This window comes from Hemiscyllium ocellatum, chromosome 12, assembly GCF_020745735.1.
Source record: "Hemiscyllium ocellatum isolate sHemOce1 chromosome 12, sHemOce1.pat.X.cur, whole genome shotgun sequence".
In the NCBI taxonomy this organism is placed as follows: domain Eukaryota; kingdom Metazoa; phylum Chordata; class Chondrichthyes; order Orectolobiformes; family Hemiscylliidae; genus Hemiscyllium; species Hemiscyllium ocellatum.
Genome location: NC_083412.1, coordinates 97,136,786 through 97,149,666, shown reverse-complemented (window position 1 = coordinate 97,149,666; position 12,881 = coordinate 97,136,786). Strand labels below are relative to the sequence as shown.

Sequence of the window (12,881 nt, the reverse complement as noted above, 5' to 3'; positions counted from 1 at the left end):
AACCCGTCCATACCGACCAGATATCCCAACCCAATCTAGTCCCACCTGCCAGCACCCAGCCCATATCCCTCCAAACCCTTCCTGTTCATATACCCATCCAAATGCCTCTTAAATGTTGTAATTGTATCAGCCTCCACCACACCCTCTGGCAGCTCATTCCATACATGTACCACCCTCTGTGTAAAAAAGATGCCCCTTCGGTCTCTTTTATATCTTTCCCGTCTCACCCTAAACCTATGCCCTCTAGTTCTGGATTCCCCGACCCCAGGGAAAAGACTTTGTCTATTTATCCTATCCATGCTCCTCATAATTTTGTAAACCTCTATAAGGTCACCCCTCAGCCTCCGATGCTCCAGGGAAAACAGCCCCAGCCTGTTCAGCCTCTCCCTATAGCTCAAATCCTCCAACCTTGGCAACATCCTTGTAAATCTTTTCTGAACCCTTTCAAGTTTCGCAACATCTTTCCGATAGGAAGAAGACCAGAATTGCATGCAATATTCCAACAGTGGCCTAACCAATGTCCTGTAGAGCCGCAACATGACCTCGCAACGCCTGTACTCAATACTCTGACCAATAAAGGAAAGCATACCAAACGCCGCCTTCACTATCCTATCTGCTGTCTTTCAATGTTTTGGCCTCAGTTGCTTTCAGTGGCAGAGTTCCACAGGCCCACTGCTCTCTGGGTGAAGACATTTCTGCTCATCTCAGGAACAATTATGTTTGTAAATGGGATCAGGGTGCATGTCAGATAACGGAGTCAGGAATCAGTCTTTCAGTCTCTGTGTTGCTATCGGACACTAACACTTGATTTTACTTCCTCCCTCGGACGGAGCAGCTCCCAGTGCCCCCCCTCAGAGCGTCACAGTCACACTGAATGATGGGAATGGGACTGGCATCGTGGTTGCTTGGCAACCACCCCCAGAAGACTCTCTGAACGGTGATCTCCAGGAGTATAAGGTATGGCCTCACCTAACCTGATATCACAGCAGCCCCCAGGCCTCCTGCACATTTCCCTGGTTTTAATCTCTCCATCACTGGAGGCCGTGCCTCCTCCCTGCCTGGGCCCCATGCTCCGTTATCCCCTCTCAATCCCCCCGAGACTCTCTGCCCACCCGAAGGTGGCTTATTTAAACCGAACCACTCAGACATTCTGAGTACATCAGCCATTGGTGGTCGCAGCAGACAAAAGGTCAAGCTGCCCACTTCCTCAGCTTCCTCTTTTAACACCTACAGATCACCTTTGTTTATCGGAGGTGTACAGTGCACTTACTAAACACTGAAGACCATAAGATGTAGCAGCAGAAGTGGATCATTCAGCTCGTCATGTCCACTCCAGCACTCATAGCAGATCAGAACATCTTCAACTCCACTTCCCTGTCATTTCCCCATAACGCGAGGTGCTGGCCTGGTGGTGTTATCACTAGACTATGAATCCAGACACCTAGGTCATTTTCTGGACAAATCCTGCCATGACTGAATTCCATTGTTAGTAGAATTTGCTTTCAATTAAAGAAAACATTCAGAGTTAGGAGTCTAATGATGACTATAGGAAACCGTCGCTGATTGTCAGGAAAAACCCATCTGGTTCACTCATGCCCTTTAGGGAAGGAAACTGCCATCCTTACCTGGTCTGGCCTACATGTGACTCCAGACCCACAGCAATGGGATTGGCTCTTCCCTGCCCTCTGGGCAATTAAGGGTGGGCCATAAATGCTGGCCAGGCCAGTCACACCTGTAGACTTTGAACAAAATATAAAAACCTTGAATTCCATCACCAATTAAAGTTGGCCTTAATGATGGACAACACTGGTGGTAAAGAAATCCACAGATTCACTCCCCTCTGAGAGAGGAAATTTCCCCTCAGCTCTATTTTAAATGTCAAGATCAGAGTGGTGCTGGAAAAGCACAGCAGGTCAGGCAGCATCCGAGGAGCAGGGAAATTGATGTTTCGGGCAAAAGCCCTTCCTCAGGAATGAGGCATTTTAAATGTGCAACCCCTTATTCTGAGATGATGCCAATTGGTCGGAGAGTCTCTCACATGGAGAAACAACCTTTCCATATTTACCTCGCCAAAGATCCCTAACGATCTGATATGTTTCAATAAGGCCATCTCTCGTTCTTTAAAACAACAACTTGGTGCAGCAATCCCACGAGGGGATGATTATAGTGCTCAGCAACACTTGTGTCTAGCTGCTTCCTGTTGTTTCTAGTGTCTTCCTAGTGTCTTCCTGTTGTTTGGTTCAGCCTTATCTCTCAGACCCCCGCCTGCCTTCCCTCTCAATGGGCTCCACAAAAACACTGTGAAAGCTGACTTTGTTCTCAGTGGAAACCTAGCCCCACCTGCTGGACAAGGCTGCGGTTACTAGTCCTCCCTGATGGATCCCCTTGTCCTCACTCAGCAGCAGTGATCTGTTCAGACTGAGCTTTCTTTCACAAGTTAAACAAGACGATCGAGCTGCTGCTGTCGTTTCATTTAACCCCTCGCTGTGAATTCCTAACGGTATTCGATGAAAGGTCTTCAAGCAGTAGGTGAATGAGCTTCAGTAACGAGAGTCTGGCTTTGGCTAAGACGGAGTCTAAGGATGGTAGAAAAGGCTGGCGTTCCTAGTCAGGGGAATAGGGTTCAGTTAGAGGGGAAATTAGAAAAACAGAATTAAAGGAGGAAGTAACAGTGCAGAACTCAGGGGAGGTTTATTAAAATCTCCAGCACAGACACAAATAGGACAGTGTGTATGGAAAGGATTAGCAGTCAAACTTCAAGCATACCGGACAAACAAATGACAATGAGAAGAGGGACGATTAATACAGGATTAAAGGTGTTATATCTGAATGCACACAGTATAAGGAATAAAGTAAATGAGCTTGTGGTGCAGATTGAAATTGGTAGATATGATGTGGTGAGTATCACCGAGAAGCAGCTGCAAAAGGTTCAGGATTGGGAGCTGAATATTCAAAGATGTACATCCTATCGAAAAGATAGGCAGGTGGGCTGAGGACATGGGGTTGCCTTATTGGTAAAAAATGAAATTAAATCAATAGTAAGAAACGAAGTAGGGTCAGATGGTGTAAAACCTGTGAGGGTAGAACTGAGGAACTGAAAAGGTTAAAAAGACACCATAGAGGGAGTTACGTACAGGCCTCCAAACAATAATCAAAAGCTGGGCTGCAAGATACACCAGGAACTAGAAAACGTGTCGGAAAGGCAAAGTTACAGTGATCATGGGGGATATGCAGGTGGACTGGGAAAATCAGGTTGGCAGTGGATCGCAAGAAAAGGAATTTGTGGAATGTCTATGAAATGGCTTTTTGGAGCAGCTTGTGGAGGAGCCCATTAGGGAACAGGCAATACTGGATTTAGTGTTGTGCAGACTTGGTAAGGGAGCTTAAGGTGAAGGAACCCTTAATGAGGCAGTGGTCATAAAATGATCGAATTTACTCTGCAATTTGAGAGGGAGAAGATCGAATCAGAGGTAACGGTGTTACAGCTGAATAAAGGCAATGACGCAACCATGAGGGAGGAGCTTGGTAGAATTAATTGGGAGAGGAGCCGAGCAGGAATGATAATGGAACAGCAATGGCAGGAGTTTCTGGTAGTCATGCAGGAGATATAACAGGGATTCATCGCGCAGAAAAAGAAGCATGTACAGGGAGAATGATGCAATCATGGCTGACCAGGGAAGTCGAGGATAGTATAAAAGTGAAACAGAAAGCAAATAATGTGGGGAAGGGCAGTGGAAATTGGGAAGCTTAAAGACCAACAGAGGGCAACAAAAAAGAGAAATAAGGAGGGAGAAGATTAAATATGGGGGTCAGCTAGCCAGTAATATAAAAGAAGACTGTAAGAGTTTCTTTCAATATATAAAGGGCAAAAGAGAGCCAAGAGTGGACATTGGGCCCCTGGAAAATGACACTGGAGACATAGTAGTATGAAACAAGGAAATGACTGAAGAACTGAATAATTATTTTGTGTCAATCTTCATGGTGGAAGACCCAAATAATATCCCTAAAATCCAACAGAGTGAGGGGACAGAGCTGAGTATGGCGGCCATCACCAAGGAGAAGGTGCTAGAAAAGCAGAATGGCCTGAAGGTGGAGAAATCACCTGGACCAGATGGGCTCCACCCCAGAGTTCGAAGGGAGCTAGCTGAAAAGATAGTGGAGGAGATAGCGGTGACCTTTCAGGAATAGCTAGAATCAGGGAGGGTCCCAGAGGACTGGAAACCTGCTAACGTGACTCCCCTCTTTGAAAAGAGAGGACAGCTGAAGATGGAAAATTACAGGCCAATTAGTCTAACCTCAGCCATGGCTAAGATATTGGAATCCTTCACGATAGATGAGATTTCTGAATATTTGGGAGTGTATGGTAAAATAGGGCAGAGTCAGCATGGTTTCCTCAAGGGGAGGTCACGCCTGACAAATCTGCTAGAATCTTTGAGGATGTAACGAGCAGGACAGACCAAGAAGAACCAATGGGTGTCTCTTGGACTGCAAGAAGGCTAATGCCACACAGGAGGCTGCTGAGTAAGGTAAGGAGTCAGAGGCAAGGTGTTGTAGTTCTGTTCGCCGAGCTGGGAGTTTTTCTTGCAAACGTTTCGTCCCCTTTCTAGGTGACATCTTCAGTGCTTGGGAGCCTCCTGTGAAGCTTCACAGGAGGCTCCCAAGCACTGAAGATGTCACCTAGAAAGGGGACGAAACGTTTGCAAGAAAAACTCCCAGCTCGGCGAACAGAACTACAACAACGAGCACCCGAGCTACAAATCTTCTCACAAACTTTAGAGGCAAGGTGCTAGCATGGACAGAAGCTTGGCTGTCTGGCAGAAAGCAGAGAGTGGGAATAAAAGGATCCTTCTCAGGATGACACCAGTGACAAGTGATGTTCCACAAGGCTCAGTTTTGGGATCACAACATTTCACTTTATACATTAACCATCTAGGTGAAGGAACTGAGGGCATTCTGGGTAAATTTGCAGATGTAACAAAGATAGGCAGAGGGACAGGTTGCATTAAGGAGGTGGGGAGGCTGCAGAAGGATTTGGGCAGGTTAGGAGAGTGGGCAAAGAAGTGACAGGTAGAGTACAACATGGGGAAGTGTGAGGTCATGCACTTTGAAAGGAAGAGGAGGCATGGACTATTTTCCAAATGGGGAGAAAATTCAGAAGTCTGAAGTGCAGAGACACTTGGGAGTTGTGGTCCAGGATTCTCTCAAGGTAAACTTGTAGGCTGAGTCAGTAGGTAGGAAGGCAAATGCTATGATGGCATTTATTTTGAGAGGACTTGACTTTAAAAGCAGAGACATACTTCTGAAGCTCTATAATGCTCTGGAAGCGTCTTCAGCCAGAGAGTTGGGAATCTATGGAATTCACTGCCACAGAGGTCTGTGGAGGCCAGAGCATTGATAATATGTAAGATGGAGATAGATAGGTTCTTGATTGTCAGGGGGATCAAGGGTTATGGGGAGAAAATGAGAGAAGGGTGATGAGGAACTTATTAGCTGTGATTGAATGGCAGTGCAGACTGGATGGGCTGAATGGCCTAATATCTGCTCCAACACCTGATAGTCTCATGGTCGTCTCCCATGCAGATATTCAGAATTATGAAGGACATTTGATTGTGAGAACTTGTTTCCAGTGGCAGGAAGGACAGGAGTAAGAAGCAAAATCCAAATAGGTCACCTGCACTGGCTCTCCTTTGTCTCATGTGCTTGTATCTCCTCAAAGAATTCAAACAGATTTGTCAGGAATGACATTGTGCTGACTCAGCCCCATTTTACCATGCACTTCCAAACCTTCTACTATCTCATCCTTGATAACAGACTCTAAAATCTTACCCACACCCAAGGTCAGACTAACCAGCTTCTACTATCCTGTCTTCTGCCCCCCTCCCTTCTTAAATTACATTAGCCATTTTCCTGTTGTCTTGCACCTTCCCTGACTCCAGTGATTCCTGAATAATCACCACTAATGGCTATACAATCTCCTGAGCTATCTCCTTCAGAACCCTGGGGTGTAGCCCATCTGGCCCAGGTGATGTATCCACCATCAGACTTTTCAGCTTCTCCAGCACCTCCTCCTGAGTGATGGCCGCTACACTCACCTCTGCCCCTGATTCTCTTGAGTACCTGTTCAGTTTATCTACCATTTCTTTGTTCTTCTCCAACCTCACTTTCCAATGGTCCAATGTCCAAGAGGCAAGGGCAAGAGACCATGGGAAGCAGAGGGGTTGTTACTTGCAGTATCTTAGGAATCAAAGCTGGTAAGAAGTCCTGAGTAGCTGAGAAGGCAACGGTAGCTTATTGCAACTTTGGAGGAACCAAAGAATGTTCCTCCATATTTCTAATAGGTCAGTGTTGGTTGTGAGGATCTTGGGACTCACAGGAGTCCCAGGAGCTATTTGGTAACTGGGAATGGGGGTGAAGGAAGCCCACAAGCAGTACTTGCTTGGTGCAATTGAGGGCTTGGAGTTCAGTGAAAACTAGGGGCAAAGCCAGCTTTGTGGAGGTAGCTGTCTGTGAAAGAACTGAAATTGTGCCATGGGTTGGTCCCGGAATACCACCTGAAGAATCCAAAGGAGGGTAGACGCAGGAAAAGAGAATGAACCATTGGGATGTGAGTTGTCATTGAGATAGAGCAAGGAGGAGTGGCTTTGAGGAAGCATCAAGGCATTGAAAGTGATCATTTGGAGTCTCTCAATAAGGAGACAAAGTTTTGTGAGATTTGGTGACACAAAGTGCGACCGATGACTGAGGGAGTTCCAGAGAAATCCATAGGATCTGACTACGGCTGCTATTGTGACCAGTCATATCTGCTAAAGACCATCAGCCTGACAACAACTTGCTGATTGGTTCCTGGGTAGTCAATGATCATGTGGCTGTGAATGACACTTTGACAAACCTTTGGCCTCCTGAAGGGACAGGTGATTGAGTGAAGATACCTGAAGAAAGCCGTTGTATTTCTGTATCCAGTTGCTGCTGCCCGTTGCCTTTAGCCAGTCAGGAAAAGATGGCAGGTGATCTTCCTTAAACAGCAGATGTGTTTTTCCAACAGTTGACAATGGATTCATGGTCTTCAGTTCAGTGGACAGGCAGGGTAAGTTAGGGAATGCTGTGTGTTTTAATTACATTTTGTGGTGATCACAGTGCTTGTTAGGTTAAAGAATCAGAACACTTTCCCAAATGGGGAATATCAGTTTACAACCAGGAACCAGGAATGTCAACATTGAGGCATTCCACTCCACTTTGTGTACAGCTGTGGGTAGTGAAGGATTATTTTTAGTGTATGATTACATTTTTTAACTGGAGTCAGAAGCACAATTTTTTTTTCCCTAGGAAGGAGTTTTAAGTAGTTCAAGGGGCAGTTATCGTGCAGTGGTAGTGTCCCTACCTCTGAGCCTAGGAATCCGGTTCATTCCCACCTGCTCCATTTCTACACAGGTTGATTAGAAGTTATGTTGTATAATACAGGGAACGAGTTACCTCAACGTGAATGTTTAGTTTGTGCAATTACTAGGGCAGCAGTGCTTGGATCAAGATCTGCGGGTGATTGAAAGCTGAGCAAGTCTAAGCTCTCAGTTTTATGACTACTCATTCAAGAAGATTTCACAATTCACATGAAAGAATTGGGAAGCACCAGTCGAGTCAAACTTAAAGATTTGAGTGAGAGCAGTAATCTCTCTGGATTTGATGCTTTATGGGGATGGGGATGGGAATAGATGAAAACTTAACTGCATTTTAAGAATTTTCAAACTGTGTTATATTTTTGGTGGCTTTGTTTATTTCATTTGACCATTTTCCCAATGATGGAATAAATATTTGTTGTAAAAGAGACTCTTCAGCCTTGTGCTTCTCTTTCAATGTCAGGTAAAGTCACCACAGTCTTTTCAGACCAGAGAAGTGCTCTCTCATTAGAGGGAGATGATTGGTGGTGATTTAACCTGAAGTGAGGGGGGAGATTGAAAAGGAGAATCCTTCATGGTAATCTCAGCTGGTGCGGGAAAGGAACCACACTGTTGGCATCAGGCTGAATGACTAATCAGCTATCCAGCCAACTGAGCTAACTGACCCCAAGGCGATTGCCATGTTCAAATAAAAGGGAATGATCCATCAAATCAGATTTCCTTTTGCGATCTGACTTATTCTCTAGTAACATTGGGGACCTTTTGTGTGTGCGTGTGACTGTACTTCTGTGTGTTTGAGTGTGCGTGCACAAAGATGTGTGAGAGTGAGTGTGTCTGTGTGAGTATGTGTGTTTGTGTGTGTAAAGTGTTTGAGTGTATGAATGTGTGTGTATGTGAGTGTGTGTATGTGTATGTGTGTGTGTGTGTATGTGAGTGTGTGTATGTGTATGTGAGTGTGTGTGTGTATGTGAGTGTGTGTGAGTGTGTGTGTGTGTGTGAATGTGTGTATGTGAGTGTGTGTGTGTGAGTCTGTGTGTGAGAGTGTGAATGTAAGTGTGTGTGAGTGTAAGTGTGTGCTGTTAATGGGAAAACTGACAGTCATGGGGCTGGAAGCTGCTGTAACCCTCTCTCTGCTTCCTGCTGTAGGTCTGGTGCTTGGGGAATGAGAGCCGATACCACATTAACCGGACAGTGGTGGGCACAGCGCTGTCCGTTGTTATCCCATCTCTCACCCCTGGGGTGCGCTATCGTGTCGAGGTGGCAGCCAGTAACAGAGCAGGCCATGGGGTGAAGAGTGAAGCTCAGTACATTCAGCTTGGTGAGTGTGTGTGTGTGTGTCCCGATCAGCCTGTGTTCCTGAGCTGACAGTGAGCAGTCCCTCTGCCTGAAACATGCCGCTGTCTGTTTGGGTAAATGTGAACTTTCAGTGTTTTTACTCTCTCATCAGCCATCCATTACTGCCACTGACTGGTTTCTGATTCTGCCTTTGTCTCTGTGATGCTTTCCTCGTCGGCATCTCAGCTTGGGAATTTGACATCATCTTGTCTGGGAATCAGCAGTGAATAAAAATGTCCTTGAGCTGAAAGGCTGACCAAGAAAGAATGGCACCCCTAAAATCTCTCTCTCTTTCTCTCTCTCTCTCTCTCTGTCTCTGTCTCTCTCTGTTTCTCTGTCTGTTTATCTCCCTCGCTTTGTTAATTTGCTCTTATTTCTCTCTTTCCATTTCACTCTGTCTGACTCTGTCAGTCTCTCTCTGTCTCCTTCTCTGTCTGTTTCTTTTCCCATGTCTGCCTGCCTCCTTCTGTCCATCCACTTCTCTTTGTCTCCTGTCTGTGTCTTTCAGTCTCTCACACACTCTCTTTCCCTGTGTCAGCTTTTCTGAACTCTGTGTGTTTGTCTCACTCTGCTCAGTCTCTATCCCTGTGCCTGCCTCTCTATCATTAACTCTCAGTTTCTCTCCATCCATGTCAACCGTTCTCTCCATCCCAATCTCCTTCACTCTCCCACCCTCTTTCTCAGTTTTTGTCCCCAGTCCTATCCACCTCTTCTGAGGATGGTTCAGTCTAATGTTACTGGGCCAGTGATCCAGGACTCCAGGCTATTGTTCTGAGGACATGGATTTGAAACCTGCAGCACCTTGCCTCCAATATTCCAACCTCCCTGACATGGCAGATGGCAAAATTTGAAGTCAATAAAAATCTGGAATAGAAAGATGGTCTAATGGTGGACCATTGCTGATTCTTGGAAAATCCCATCTGGTTCACTAATGTCATTACCTGACATCCTTACCTGGTCTGGCCTACAGGTGACCCCAGACCCACAGGAATGTAGTTGATTCTCAATTGCCCTCTGGGCAATTAGGGACAGGCAATAAATGCTGGTTTGGCCAGTATGTCCTCATCCCACCAATCATTGTTTGTTTTAACTGCAAGTCTGAAATGTTCACTCCATTTTTCTCTCCCTGGATGTTTTGCATTTTCTGAGTCTTTGTTTGCGGATTCAAGGATCTGCAATATTTTAACGTGTCATTTTCATGACAAAATAACCTGAAAAAACTTACTCTGTTGCATCATCCAGTGGGCAGCACCTGCCACTGCAGCGTGACTGTTTACATCAGAAAATCAGCTGGTCTCAATATAAGGCACTACCCCCCAACAATGGCAGCTTTCTCTGAGCCTGCTTTCGCGTTCTCCCGCAGATTCTTTCGGAAGACTGAGCCCAGAGCAGTCGGATGACCAGGTCAGCCTATCCCAGCAGATTTCTGATGTGGTGAAACAGCCGGCCTTCATCGCTGGGATTGGTGCAGCGTGTTGGATCATCCTGATGGTCTTCAGTATCTGGCTGTACCGACACCGAAAGAAACGCAGCGGTTTAACCAGCAGCTACGCTGGTATGAGGAAAGGTGACGTGTTTCCCCTTCACTGTGTACGGGTAGAGGGAGCTTTATGTTGTTTTTAATCCTGTGCTGTCCCTGTCCTGGGAGTATTTGATGGGGATGGTGTAGAGGGAGCTTTATTCTGTATCTAACCCCATGCTGTCCCTGTCCTGGGAGTAATTGATGGGGACAGGGTAGAGGGAGCTTTACTCTGTATCTAACTCCATGCTGTCCATGTCCTGGGAGTGTTTGATGGGGACAGTGTAGAGGGCGCTTTACTCTGTATCTAACTCCGTGCTGTCCCTGTCCTGGGAGTGTTTGATGGGGACACTGTAGAGGGAGCTTTACCCTGTATCTAACTCCATGCTGTCCCTGTCCTGGGAATGTTTGATGGGGACAGTGTAGAGAGAGCTTTATCCTGTATCTAACTCTGTGCTGTCCCTGTCCTGGGTGTGTTTGATGGGGACAGCGTAGAGGGAGCTTTACCCTGTATCTAACCCCATGGTGCACCTGTCCTGGGAATGTTTGATGGGGACAGTGTAAAGGGAGCTTTACTCTGTATCTAACTCCGTGTTTCTCTGTCCTGGGAGCAGTTGAGGTGGATAGTGTAGAGAGAAATTTAATTTCAGTGTAGTGAGAGTATTATTTTCAGTTTACTGCCAGTTGAAGAGAGTAGAGATGGTTTGACCTGTGTATAGCTGCTGCTGTTCATGAGGCACAGATACACCATCAGTGCTGTCAGGGAGGCAATTCCAAGATTTTCACCCAGTGACAGTGAAAGAACAGCGATATATTTCCAAATCAAGACGGTGAGTGGCTTGGAGGGGAACTTGCAGGGGGTGGTGTTCCCATGTATCTGCTGCCCTTGTCCTTCTAGATGGAAGTGGATGTGGGTTCGGAAGGCACAGTGTAAGCATCCTCAGTGAGTCACTGTCATGAATCTTGGATATAGACACATTAGTGCAGCTGAGCATCAGTGGTGGAGGGGATGAATGTTAAAGGTACCTCTCCGCGCATCCACTTTGCCCCTCACTTCCCACTCTTCACCTGCTCCATCCTTACCCACCATCCCTCAACATACCTGCCCCTCCCTCTCACCCTTGTGCCAACACTGTCCTACCACTCCCAATTCCCAAAACATCATCCTCACCACCCAAAGCCCCTATGGCCTCCCCTGGCCCTTAGCATGTCCCTCACTCTCACTGCAACACACTCCCTGTACTGTAATCCCCCTGAGCTGAGGGCAACATTCTAATATTAATTTGTCTTAAAGCCATCCATTCAATTTTTTTTTGTCATTTCTGTGCTTTGAATCCTAATGCTCACTGCTCTGCTCTGTCACCCTGATCACAAATCTCAATCTCTTTGTTCCCATGGTGGATGAACTCACATGCCTCCTCACTGAATTCTGTGTTGATGTTTTGCCTGGTCCTGATAGTGTCTGGTTCCTGCATCATTCGCCATACCAGCTAATTTTACACTGTCCCCAAACATTGACAAACAGCCTTCGATTCTTCATTAGAATCCATTCAACAAGGTCAGTGTCAGACAGACAACACACGCAAGCAACCTATCAGCACTGTTCTCCTCTCTTCCTACCTTTGTTTTAATGTCACTGGGTTTTGTTTATTGATAATTGATCTAGATCTCCCAGTGTTACATAAGTATTACTCTGTAAATTTACCTCAGCTTTCTCTGATTGCATTTCCTTAACAGCTCCTTTCCATCTTTGTCCTGATTGATATGGACTCTTCATTTCCCTGTTTATTAATTATTAATTACTGCTAAAGCTCTTTTCCCCTTCACCTCTCCTGAATAAAATGACCCCTGACTTTACTGAAACTAATTTCAAATTCTACAGAAAATGAAACCTGATTCCCTCCTCCACCCAATCGGTCATAATGTTCCTAGTTTGTGTAATTTCGATAGTCCATTGTCAGTAAGTGTGTATATGGGTGTGTGATGAGTGTCTAGGTGTGTGTGTGTGTGTGTGTGTGTGTGTGTCTAGGTTTTTTTTAAGTGTATGTGCGTCTGGATGTGCATGTGTCTTCATATGCCTGGGCATGTTTTTGAAGAGAGTGTATGTTCGCATGTGTGTGTGCATATCTATGTGCATGAATGTGTGTATGTGTTTATATGTGTGTGCCTGTATATAATGTAAAAGTTGTGTATGTTTGTATATGTGTGTCTGCATATGTTTGTGTGTACATTTGTAAATAACATATATGCACGTGTCTCTCTCTCTCTATATGAGTGTATTTGTGTGACTATATATATGTGTGTATATGTATATCAGTTTATAAATATTTACCTATTTCTGAATGTATCCCTGGGTGAAATCTTATAGTCGTTAGAATGACATGGACTGTAAATGGAAATCTGTTTGGATTGGGTGAGAATCTATGAGAACCTATTTCAATATTTCGACCACCCCAATGAAGTTCTCTAATGGAGTTCAGGACATCAAGATGAGATTCCCAGCAGGCAGAGGCAAGTTATTTGTTAAAGAGGGATTATCACTTGTTAATGACCTGACTTACTGCCCATCTTCCCTCATTAATATGGAGCTATCTATCCCACCACCAGCCATAAGCTAGACGCTGAGAGTTCTTGCC

The 12,881-nt window shown here is 45.5% G+C and overlaps 1 protein-coding gene across 3 annotated transcripts in view; it reads left to right on the top strand.

The window, feature by feature from the left end:
* robo1 (roundabout, axon guidance receptor, homolog 1 (Drosophila)) overlaps positions 1 to 12,881 on the top strand; it is a 364,449-nt gene that overhangs the window by 286,593 nt on the left and 64,975 nt on the right. For all 3 annotated transcript variants that reach the window (XM_060833868.1, XM_060833867.1, XM_060833869.1), the window contains 3 exons: positions 836 to 957; positions 8,538 to 8,709; positions 10,090 to 10,293. In XM_060833868.1, coding sequence (XP_060689851.1) covers positions 836 to 957; positions 8,538 to 8,709; positions 10,090 to 10,293 — 498 coding nt within the window. The remainder of the gene's footprint in view (positions 1 to 835; positions 958 to 8,537; positions 8,710 to 10,089; positions 10,294 to 12,881) is intronic.